The sequence below is a fragment of the Piliocolobus tephrosceles genome, chromosome 17 (genome assembly GCF_002776525.5).
Source record: "Piliocolobus tephrosceles isolate RC106 chromosome 17, ASM277652v3, whole genome shotgun sequence".
NCBI lineage: Eukaryota > Metazoa > Chordata > Mammalia > Primates > Cercopithecidae > Piliocolobus > Piliocolobus tephrosceles.
The window spans coordinates 52132312-52145219 of record NC_045450.1 but is presented as its reverse complement, the minus strand read 5'-3'; the positions used below and the strand labels follow the sequence as shown (position 1 = coordinate 52145219).

General features: G+C 42.0%; 1 protein-coding gene across 1 annotated transcript in view; it reads right to left on the bottom strand.

The window, feature by feature from the left end:
* Positions 1-12908, bottom strand: part of LRRC36 (leucine rich repeat containing 36) — a 58241-nt gene that overhangs the window by 40446 nt on the left and 4887 nt on the right. The window contains exon 2 of the mRNA XM_026456493.2: positions 4213-4340. Coding sequence (XP_026312278.1) covers positions 4213-4340 — 128 coding nt within the window. The remainder of the gene's footprint in view (positions 1-4212; positions 4341-12908) is intronic.

Here is a 12908-nt window from a genome sequence, read left to right as displayed (position 1 = left end):
TGGTTCTAGGGGAAAGGGGCATGGTTAAAAAAAAAAAAAAAGTGTGTAAGTGTGTGTGTGTGTTGTGTTCTTTTATCTCAGTGCCTCACTTATATGGTCAAAGGACTATTTAGGGAAACAAAACAATGCTATCTCCAAGTCCTCCCTCCTGGACCAGTCTAGGCTTCCTCTTGTCTTTGTTTTCCTCTTCAGAGTTCCTGCTACCACACAAGCTTCCCATTTAATCAATCAGTCAGATCTCCTTTGCAGAAATGTTCTTCCTTGTTCAGTTCTCTTTCTGTGGATTTAGCAACCCCACCCTCTACCTAACTGGCAACAGTACAATCAGGACAGGCAAACTTGAGAGGAAAAGCCACAATTTTCTTCCTCTGTTGAAACCTGCTATTGAAAAGATTTATTTCATCTTTATGTAGTTAGCTAGTTAGCTGCTTTTGCCCAATACTAAGTTTCAGGACAATTTCAAAACATGTACATATATGTATAATCGCGTACTTTTTTTTTTTTTTTTTTTTGAGACAGCATACCACTCTATCGCCCAGGCTGGAGTGGGCATGATCAGAGCTCACTGCAGCCCTGACTTCCTGGGCTCAAGTGATCCTCTCGCTTCAGCCCCTGAGTAGCTGGGAATACAGGCATGTGCCACCACACCTAGCTAACTATTTTTTGATTTTTAGTAGAGACAACATCTCACTATGTTGCCCAGGCTGGTCTTGAACTCCTGAGCTCAAGCAATTCTCCTGCCTTGGCCTCCCAAAGTGTTGGGATTACAGGCATGAGCCACTGTGCCTGGTTAATCATATACTTTTAATAGTAAAAATGAGAAAAAAAAAAAGAGTAAAAACGCTTTCCATAAAAGGAATTCTGTCACTGATAATTATTTCAGAAAGGTGAAATTATTTTCCATCATGTATTTATAAAATGATGTTTTTATTCTCCTCTCATTTAAAATTATCATTTTCTCATTGCAAGAAATTTAGAAAATTCAAAGACACAAAACATTCCCAACACAACCCTGTTTATACTTTGATGAATTTCTTTCTGTTTTTTTTTTTTTTTTCTCCAATTCCATTAACTTCCATATTGTTAATGGGTCAGTGGTGAGGAATAGCTATCAGTGCCCTTGGCCTCACTCTCAGGGCAGTGCACCATTAGGACTGTTTTTCATGGTCTAATGGCCCAGCTCAACTGGAGTGTAGTGGCATGAACATGGCTCACTGCAGCCTTGAACTCCTGGGGCAAGGGATCCTCCTGCTTCAGTCTCCCAAATAGCTGAGATTATAGGCATGCACTACCAACTATGGTTTTTGTTTGTTTGGTTTTGTTTTGTAGAGACAGGGTCTTGCTTTGTTGCCCAGACTAGTCTCAAACTTCTTGCCTCAAGTGATCCTCCTGCCTCAGCCTCCCAAAGTGCTGGGATTATAGACATAAACCACCACACCTGGCTCAAGTAATCTTTTAAGGTCTCTCAGTGTAAAATTAAGGAAACACGGCCAGGTGTGGTGGCTTACGCCTGTAATCCCAGCACTTTGGGAGGCCAAGACGGGTGGATCACGAGGTCAGGAGATCGAGACCATCCTGGCTAACACGGTGAAACCCCGTCTCCACTAAAAATACAAAAAACAAAAAAAAATTAGCCGGACGTGGTGGCGGGCACCTGTAGTCCCAGTTACTCAGGAGGCTGAGGCAGGAGAATGGCGTGAACCTGGGAGGCAGAGCTTGCAGTGAGCTGAAATCGCACCACTGCACTCCAGCCTGGGCAACAGAGTGAGACTCTATCTCAAAAAAAAAAAAGAATTAAGGAACACTTTCTTATCCTCTCACTTTTACCAGTTGGCATGAATTTATGTATTCCCCAAAGTTATACTACGAATAATCGAATAATCACAAAACATTTTCTCCCAGGAAAATTAAACAAAGGGATTCAGAGCTGTTAAAGATTAATATAAAATCACAGATGCGGCTGGATGTGGTGGCTTATGCCTGTAATCCCAGCACTTTGGAAGGCTGAGGTGAGCAGATCACCTGAGGTCATGAGTTCGAGACCAACCTGGCCAACATGCTGAGTCAGGAGAATCTCTTGAACCTGGGAGGCGGAAGTTGCAGTGAGCTGAGATCACACCACTGTATTCCAACCCGGGCGACAGAGACTCTGTCTCAAAAAAATAAATAAATAAAATAAAATCATAGATGCAAAAATATAGAAAATTAACATTACTGAGTGCTTCGTATATGCCAAGCACTGCACCAGGAGTCTTATATATGTTCTATTTGATTACATGTGTTAACTTGATTTTTTTTTTTGAGACGGAGTCTCACTCTGTTGCCCAGGCTGGTGTGTAGTGGTGCGATCTTGGCTCACCGCAACCTCCGCCTCCCAGGTTCAAGAAATTCTCCTACTTCAGCCTCCCAAGTAGCTGGGACTACAGGAGCTCGCCACCACGCCTGGCTAATTTTTGTATTTTTAGTAGAGACAGGGTTTCACCATGTTGGCCAGGCTGGTCTCGAACTCCCGACCTCATGATCTGCCCGCCTCGGCCTCCCAAAGTGCTGAGATTACAGGCATTAGCCACCGTGCCCAGCCAACTTGATTTTTTTTTTTTTTTTTTTTTTGAGACGGAGTCTCGCTCTATTGCCCAGGCTGGAGTGCAGTGGCGCGATCTCGGCTCACTGCAAGCTCCACCTCCTGGGCTCACACCATTCTGCCTCAGCCTCCCCAGCAGCTGGGACTACAGGCGCCCACCACCATGCCTCGCTAATTTTTTTTGTATTTTTAGTAGAGACAGGGTTTCACCGTGTTAGTCAGGATGGTCTCGATCTCCTGACCTCGTGATCCGCACACCTCGGCCTCCCAAAGTGCTGGGATTACAGGCGTGAGCCACTGCACCCGGCCGATTTTTAAAAATAGAGATGGGGGTCTCACTATATTGCTCAGGCTGGTCTTGAACTCCTGGGCTCAAGCAATCTGCCTGCCTCAGCCTTCCAAAGCACTGGGATTACAGGTGTGAGTCACCATGCCTAGCTCGAATTTGATTAATTTTCATAAGTTTTTCACCCAATTTACAGAAATGGAAAGAAAGGAAGTATAAAAACAAATTACAGCAACGTTCACTTAATTATTTAACCTGAAAAAGAATAAACAAACAAAAGAGGAGACCTAAGTAACTCTGAACTAATACTTTCTTTTTATACTTTATCTTTTCATTTTTCAAATTGGATCTTATCACCTGTGAAAGAACTAATCCTTTCTGAAACTGATAGGCCAAATATAAATGGCTGCTAAAAAATAGTCTAAAGACCTAGTTGAACTTGGAGTTGCTGATGTTAGAGTCCTAGATGGAAATTTGATCTTTTTGGGGCTTTTAATCTTTTAGGCCCTTAGCTAAACCTTGGGATTGGGTCTGGATGTGTTGTTTAACAAATATCCCCTAGGAAGTGCAAAAACGGTAGATGACCCAGGAGATCGGTAACTAATCCTGGATAGCATCTGTGAGTCTTTGTCACCCTCGATCTTGCATAGAAGGGCTTTGCCAAGACAGGTACAGAGCTTGGGCAAAATGGGAACATGTCGAAGAAGTAGTATTTGAGGGTCTACCACAAAGAAAACAAAACTTCCATCTCTGTGTGCACACTTACATTTGTAGAGTTCTTTGTGCGTGTTTGCTAATCCACACGCACACTGTTCATGCTTGGTCCCTCCTGCCTTCCTACACTGTCCTCTGCTCCGCCATCCCGACTTAAATTTTTCCAAGACTACACCTTCCTTCTCCTCATAGAAAAAACCCACAACAACAACACGGGCCTGTGTTTCTCCATGTATGCTCCATGTACCACTATCATCAGAATCCCCTGAGTATGTCCTGAGCCTACCCTAAATCAGACCAACTCTCACAGTAGGGACTGAGAATCTGTACTTTTACAAGTGTTCTTCATAATTTTTATACACATTAAAATGTATGCATTTGCCCTAGACAGTGATATCTTAATATAGTTTTCCCAGAGTATAAAATAAATTCTCCTCCCAATATTTTATAACAAACAATTTAAAATATACTGCAAAGTTGAAAGAATTTTATAATAAATAATTAAACTTAGTTGGGAATCATTTAAAGGGAAGGTCCGATATTCCCCAGGATGACATGATCTATCTCTTATTTCTTCCCATCAAAAAAATAAATTGGGCAGACCTGGCTGGTCATAGAATATAGAACTCACCTTAAGGCTAGTGATCAAATTCCTTGATAAATCTAAGGATCGGAGATTTTTAAAATTTCTGAAGGCATCACCAATGGAATGGATTTTTCCCGCATAAGATCCCTGCAATGAAAGAGACTCCACCAGTTCTGAAAAGAGATCATCAGTAGATATATTATGATCCCTGCTTGGATAAACAGCAGAGTCAGTGAAAGTGGGCCTTTCTTCCTCCCATATCTCAACTGTGAAAGGCCCTATATCCAAGCCTCATTAGATCAGATCTTCTTTTTAAAAGCAGCAATACGGTCTAATATAGTGACATTGAACGTTAGTTTTATAGAGCCCTTGGGTTTTTCTAATTTCCCTGAACGATGTACTAAAAGTCTCCAAAAGTTCTCGAAACAAAATTGCAAAAGATATTCAGCAACCCCACTTCTAGGATTCAGCCCTATGGATAAGAGCCACAACATTTTGGCAGGTTATATAAAATATAGCACAAAGATGTCAATTTCAGAGAGGTTTTAAGATAGTAAAAAAAATCAAAAAGAAAGAAATAGAAAACTGTCAAAGGTCCATCGGTAGAAAAATATAACTAGACAGCCTAAATAATAGTACATTGATACAAAAGACAATATACTACATCTGAGACCTTGTTCAAGTCACTTAACCTCTCTGTGCATCAGTTTCCTCATCTGTAAAATGGGGGTAACAATGGTACTTAATTCATAAGGTATTACAAGAATTAAATTAATATATATGTACAAAACATACAACAGCCCCTGGCCACATGGTAAGTGCTACACAAGTGTTAATTACCATAACACAGTCGTTAAAAAGAATGAGGTAGATTTATAGATGCTCACATAGAAAGATCTCTAAGAAATTAAGTGATGGAAAATATGACTTTTTTGCATGTATAACTTTTTAAAGAGAGAGAGAATGTGTGTGTGTGTGTAGAATATACATATAAACACACACACATATATATATATATGAGAAGAAGTAGAGAAAAGTCAACTAGACTTCTTTTTTCTATTTTTTTGAGGAGTCTCACTCTTTCGCCCAAGCTGGAGTGCAGTGGCGTGATCTCAGCTCACTGCAACCTCCACCTCCAGAGTTCAAGTGATTCTCTTGTCTCAACCTCCCAAGTAGCTGGGAATACAGGTGTGCACCACCACACCCTGCTAATTTTTGTATTTCAGTTAGAAATGGGGTTTCGCCAAGCTGCTCTTGAACTCCTGACCGCAGGTGATTAACCAGTCTCAGCCTCCCAAAGCGCTGGGATTACAGGCATGAGCCACTGAGCCTGGGCATCAACTAGACTACTAACAGCACTGAAAAGAGAACCTCAAAATTGTCAGTAAGAACTCACTAGCAAGGATGGTAGGCCAAACTGAGAATAGCAACCAAAACTGTAAGAGAGTTCTACAGAATCCAATTTGCAGATAAGTGCCAGGAGACTGCACTGAAATGAGATCTTAAGGTGCGAGAGAAGTCGGGGTCCTATAAACTTTATTTTATTTTATTATTTATTTATTTATTTATTGAGATGGAATCTCACTCTTGTCACCCAGGCTGGAGTGCAATGGTGCAGTGCGATCTTGGCTCACTGCAACCTCCACCTCCTGGGTTCAAGTGATTCTCCTGCCTCAGCCTCCCAAGTAGATGGGATTAAGGTGTGCACCACCACGCCTGGCTAATTTTTGTACTTTTAGTAGAGACAGGATTTCACCATGTTGCCCAGGCTGGTCTCAAACTCCTGAACTCAGGTGATCCGCCTGCCTTGGTTTCCCAAAGTGGTGGGATTACAGGCGTGAGCCATCCTGCCCGGCCCCCATAAACTTTAAAAAGTCATAAACTGGCCGGGCGCGGTGGCTCAAGCCTGTAATCCCAGCACTTTGGGAGGCCGAGACGGGCGGATCACGAGGTCAGGAGATCGAGACCATCCTGGCTAACACGGTGAAACCCCGTCTCTACTAAAAAATACAAAAAACTAGCTGGGCGAGGTGGTGGGCGCCTGTAGTCCCAGCTACTCGTGAGGCTGAGGCAGGAGAATGGCGTAAACCCGGGAGGCGGAGCTTGCAGTGAGCTGAGATCCAGCCACTGCACTCCAGCCTGGGCGACAGAGCAAGACTCTGTCTCAAAAAAAAAAAAAAAAAAGTCATAAACCAAAGATCCCTTTCAGGACAAGACCCATACCAGGGAGAAATTAGTGGGAGTAGAATCTACATTGAATGGAGCAGGGACATAGATGCAAAGGAAATAAAAGGTCCCGATATGAATAGGGGAGGGAAGCAGAGTGGACAGATCTCAGGAAGCATGTAGTATTTTACACTACTTTGTGAACACAACAGAAGAGGGAGATCCAAAACCTCGAAACTAAAAAAGCTATTCTGGCCCACCTTTCCCACCTAAAAGTGTACGAAAACTTAACTGCACTTAAAGAGCCACAGAAAAGGATTATAGTCAAATCTTATTTGAGATTATTATTTTTTAAAAAGGAGTAGAATAATACCCCTAAAATTAAAAGCACTCCAGAAAGATACATCCACCAATGAAAACTGTAACTTAATATTTCAAAACAAGCTTAAAGACATCATAGCGATGTAGCAGCTCTCAAAGTATGGTCCCTAAACCCCTGGAGGTCCCTGAGACATATACAGGGGTCCACAAAGTTAAAACTACTTTTAAAAAAGTATTTTCATGATAATATGAAGACACTAATTGCCTTTTTTTTTTTTTACAGTATTAATATTTACACTTACAGTACAAGAGCAAAAGCTACTGGCACCTTAAGAATGAATCATGGCTAGGTGTGGTGGCTCATGTCTGTAATCCCAACACTTTGGGAGGCTAAGGGGGGCAGATCACTTGAGGTCAGGAGTTCAAGACCAGCCTGACCAACACGGTGAAACCGCATCTCTACCAAAAATACAAAATTTAGCCAGGCATGGTGGCACATGCCTGTGGTCCCAGCTACTCAGGAGGCTAGGGCAGGAGAATCGCTTGAATCCAAGAGACAGGGGTTGCAGTGAGCTGAGATCGCACCACTACACTCCAGCCTGGGCGACAGAGCAAGACTCTGTTTCAAAAAAAAAAAAAAAAAAATTCAGCTTCCAAGCAGAAATTAGAAATTTGAAAAGCTTATATCTGCCACCATGAACTTGACAGCTTCTCAACCCTTGAAAGATTTTTCAAATGACCCTGATGATGATATTAACAAACATGATTTCTAAACATCATATAATCAAATTTGTCAATATTTGGAAGATCTACATAACTTGGTGAGTCAATATTTTCAAATGACCAATGCGTAATGTTACAAAATCATGCATGGGTAAAAGATTCATCCACATGTAAGATATACCAGTAGATTTTGAAGTAACAGTACAAAAATTTCATTGATGTTATTTCAGATTGCACATTCAACTAAACTTTAAGAAACTATCACTTATCCTGTTTTCATATTGTATCAAAGAATAATATAAAAAATTCGATGAAAGACTATTAAAATATTCCTTCCTTTTCTAACTACATTTCTGTATGAGGCCAGACTTTTTTCACATATTTCAAGCAAAACAATATATCATAACACATTAAATACAGAAGCAGGTATGAGAATCTAGCTGTCTTATTTTAAACAAAACATGAAGGAGGTTTGCAAGAATATAAATCAGTGATACTTTCCTCACTGTTTTTTTATTTTGGGAAATATAGTTATTTTTCTTAAAAATATTTATGTTAACATACAATGTCTATGTTATGGTTACCTATTAATAAATTAAGAAATATTTTAAATTTTTCTCAGTTTTAATTTCTGTATGGTAGATATTAGTAGATACAGTCCACATTAACAAAAGCTCTTTGAGGTCCTCAATAATTTTTTTTTTTTTTCGAGACAGAGTTTCACTCTTGTTGCCTAGGCTAGAGTGCAATGGTGCCATCTCAGCTCACCACAACCTCTGCCTCCTGGGTTCAAGCGATTCTCGTGCCTCAGCCTCCCAAGTAGCTGGAATTACAAATACATGCCACCACGTCTGGCTAATTTTGTATTTCTGGTAGGGATAGAGTTTCCCATGTTGGGAACTCCCAACCTCAGGTAACCCACCCTCCTCGGCCTCCCAAAATGCTGGGATTACAGGTATGAACCACCACACCCAGCCCTCAATAATTTTTTAAGGTGTAAAGGGATCTTGAGACACAAAAATGTGGGAATTAACTGAAAAATGTAAATTAGACAAATTCAGAAAGATGATTAAAAAGGAAAAAAAAAAGATTTGAATATAGAGAAGGCAGAATTCAAGAAATAATAAAAATTAGGCTGGGTGCGGTGGCTCATGCCTATAATCCCAGAACTTTGGGAGGCAGAGGTGGGCGGACCACCTGAGGCCAGGAGTTCGAGACCAGACTGACCAGCATGGCAAAACCCTGTCTCTACTAAAAATACAAAAAAAATTAGCTGGGCATGGTGGCACACGCCTATAATCCCAGCTACTCAGAAGGCTGAGGCAGGAGAATCGCTTGAACCCAGGAGGCGGAGGCTGCAGTGAGCTGAGATCACGCCATTGCACTCCAGCCTGGGCAACAAGAGTGAAACTCCATCTCAAAAAAAAAAAAAGAAAAAAAAGAAAAGAAAGAAATAATAAAAATTAAAAGGTCATTTTTGAAATGAAGACCAAAGAATGAAAATAAGAGCACAAAAGAACAATAGAATAACTCCACTTCTGGGTACATATCGAAAAGAATTGAAAGCAAGGACCTGAACAAATATTTGTACACCAACATCTATAGCAGCATTATTCACAATATCCAAAAGATGAAAACAACCCAAATGCCCAACAACAGATGAATGAATAAACAAAAATGTGCTATATTCACAAGAGGGACTATCACTTAGCCATAAAAAGGAATGATGGGCCTGGCACGGTGGCTCAAGTCTGTAATCCCAGCACTTTGGGAGGCCAAGGCAGGCAGATCATTTGAGGCCAGGAGTTTGAGACAAGCCTAGGCAACATAGTAGGACTCTGTCTCTACAAAAAATTTTATTTTATTTTATTTTATTATTATTATTATTTTTTGAGACGGAGTCTCGCTCTGTCACCCAGGCTGGGGTGCAGTGGCCGGATCTCAGCTCACTGCAAGCTCCGCCTCCCAGGTTTACGCCATTCTCCTGCCTCAGCCTCCCGAGTAGCTGGGACTACAGGTGCCAGCCACCTCGCCCGGCTAGCTTTTTGTATTTTTTAGTAGAGACGGGGTTTCACCGTGTTAGCCAGGATGGTCTCGATCTCCTGACCTCGTGATCCGCCCGTCTCAGCCTCCCAAAGTGCTGGGATTACAGGCTTGAGCCACCGCACCCGGCCTCTACAAAAAATTTTTAAAAATTAGCTGAGTGTGGTAGCACAGGCCAGTGGTCCTAGCTACTTGGTAGGCTGAAGTGGAAGGATCACTTGAAACCAGGAATTCGAGGCTACAGTGAGTCATGATGGCACCACTGCACTCCAACCTAGGCAACCAAGTAAGATTACCCTATTTCCAAAAAAAAAAAAAAAAAAAGTAGGCAAAAGAAAAACTGGATGCAGTGGCATATACCTGTAGTCCCAGCTACTGGGGAGGCTGAGACAGAAGGATTGCTTGAGCCCAGAAGTTCAAGTCCAGCCTGGGCAATATAGCAAGACCCTATCTCTAAAAAACAGTAAAAATAACCCCAAACCAGACACTCCACTAAACAAACATATGAAAAAATGGTCAACATCATACATCATTAGGAAATTACAAATTAAAATGAGATACCACTATAAATTTGTTAGAATGGCCCAAATCTTAAAATTTGACAATGCTAAATGTTGGTGAGGATGTGGGGCAAAAGGAACTCTTATTCATTGCCAGCGGGAATACAAAATGGTGAAGCTACCTAAGAAGACAACTTGGCAGTTTCTCGCAAAGCTAAACACAATCTTATTATACGATCTAGTAAATCCCTTGGTATTTACTCAAGTGAGTTGAAACTTTATGTCCACCCCCAAACGTGCACATGGATGTTTACAGCAGCTTTCTTCATAATTACCAAAACTTGGGAGCAACCAAGATGTCCTTCAACAGGTAAATGGATAAGCAAACAATGGTACATCCACAGAGTGGAATATTATTCAGCAATAAAAAGAAATGGGCTATCAACCATGGAAAGACATGGTTTAAATACATATTGCTAAGTGAAAGAAATCAGTTTGAAAGGTTACATACTATATGATTCCAACTATATGACATTCTGAAAAAGGCAACAATAAAAAGATCAGTGGTTGTCAGGAGTTTGGGGTGAGGGAGGGATAAACAGATGGTGGGGCACAGGTGATTTTTAGGTTAGTAAAACTGATATTATAATGGTGGACACGACTGGCCAGGCGCGGTGGCTCATGCTTATAATCCCAGCACTTTGGGAGACTGGGGCAGGTGAATCACCTGAGGTTGGGAGTTCAGGACCAGCCTGGCCAACGTGGTGAAATCCCGTCTCTACTAAAAATTTAAAAACTAGCCAGGCATGGTGGCACACGCCTGCAGTCCCAGCTACTCGGGAGGTTGAGGCATGAGAATCACTTGAACCCAGGAGGCAGAGGTTGCAGTGAGCTGAGATCATGCCACTGCATTCCAGCCTGGGCAACAGAGCATGACTGTGCCTCAAAAAATAATAAAAAATAATGGTGGACGGCCGGACGCGGTGGCTCACGCCTGTAATCCCAGCACTTTGGGAGGCTGAGGCAGGTGGATCACGAGGTCAGGAGATTGAGACCACGGTGAAACCCCATCTCTACTAAAAATACAAAAAATTAGCCAGGCATGGTGATGGGCGCCTGTAGTCCCAGCAACTCGGAAGGCTCAGGCAGGAGAATGGCGTGAACCCAGGAGGCTGAGCTTGCAGTGAGCTGAGATCGCGCCACTGCACTCCAGCCTGGGAGACAGAGCAAGACTGTCTCAAAAAAAATAAAATAAAATAAAATAAAATTGGTGGACATGACATGATTGTCAAAAACCATAGAACTGTACAACATGAAAAGTGAGCGCTAGGCCGGGCGCAGTGGCTCAAGCCTGTAATCCCAGCACTTTGGGAGGCCGAGACGGGTGGATCACGAGGTCAGCAGATCGAGACCATCCTGGTTAACACGGTGAAACCCCGTCTCTACTAAAAAATACAAAAAACTAGCCGGGTGAGGTGGCGGGCGCCTGTAGTCCCAGCTACTCGGGAGAGGCTGAGGCAGGAGAATGGTGTAAACCCGGGAGGCAGAGCTTGTAGTGAGCTGAGATCCGGCCACTGCACTCCAGCCTGGGCGACAGAGCGAGACTCCGTTTCAAAAAACAGAAAAGTGAGCGCTAATAACTTTAGTTAATAATAACATCAATATTGGTTCATAAATCGTAATATACCACAATAATGCAAGACATTAAAATTAAGGGAAACGGGGTGGGTGGGGAGAGGTGCAAGGGAGGTAAGGGTATATGAGAACTCTCTGTACTTTATGCCCAATTTCTCTGTAAACCTAAAACTGCTCTAAAAAATAAAGTCTATTTTTTTTTTTAAAAAAAGGAATGAAGTATTGATACATGCTGAAATATGAATGAATAATGAAAATACCATACTAAGTCAAAGAAGCCAGACAGAAAAGGCTACATGTTATTTGATTCCAATGATATGAAATACCCAGCAGAGGTAAATCCAGAGACAGAAAGCAGTTTAGTGGTTGCTAGGAGCCGGGGGTAGTGGGAAATGAGGTGTGACTGCCTAATGGGTTGATGAAAATGTTCTGGAACTATATATAGATAGTGATGATGCTTGAACAACATTATAAATGTACAAAATGACCCTGAATTAGATATTTTTTAAATGGGGCCGGGAGTGGTGGCTCATGCCTGTAATCCTAGCACTTTGGGAGGCAGAGGCAGGTGGGTCACTTGAAGTCAGGAGTTCGAGACCAGCCTGGCCAACATGGTGAAACCCTGTCTCTACTAAAAATACAAAAATTAGCAGGGTATGGTGGCACACGCCTGCAGTCCAACCTACTCGGGATGCTGAGGCAGGAGAATTGCTTGAACCTGGGATAGAGGTTACATTGACCTGAGGTCGGGCCACTGCACTCCAGCCTGAGCAATAGGGCAAGACTCTTGTCTCAAAATAAATAAATAAATAATAAAATGGTGAACTTTATAGTATGTGAATTATATATTTTTAAAATGCAACAAATCAAGTAGTCTCTCTAATGAAAACCATTACATTTACAGCTCATTTGGAAATTGAATTAACAACCTTTAACAAAGCTTGTTTATAATGACAATGAATGTTTCTAATAATTAAAACTTTTTTTTTTTTGAGATAGAGTTTTGCTCTCATTACGCAGACTGGAGTGCAATGGCATGATCTCGGCTCACTGCAACCTCCGCCTTCTGGGTTCAAGCAATTCTTCTGCCTCAGCCTCCCAAGTAGCTGGGATTACAGGCATGCACCACCACACCCAGCTAATTTTTGTGTTTTTAGTAGACATGGGGTTTCACCATGCTGGCCAGGCTGGTCTCAAACTCCCAACCTCAGGTGATCTGCCCCCCTTGGCCTCCCAAAGTGCTGGGATTACAGGTGTGAGCCACCGTATCCAGCCATAAAACTTTTTAAAAAAGATCTCAGGAGTCAACTTGAAAGATCACCTATTGGCCGGGCGCAGCCTGGGCGACAGAGC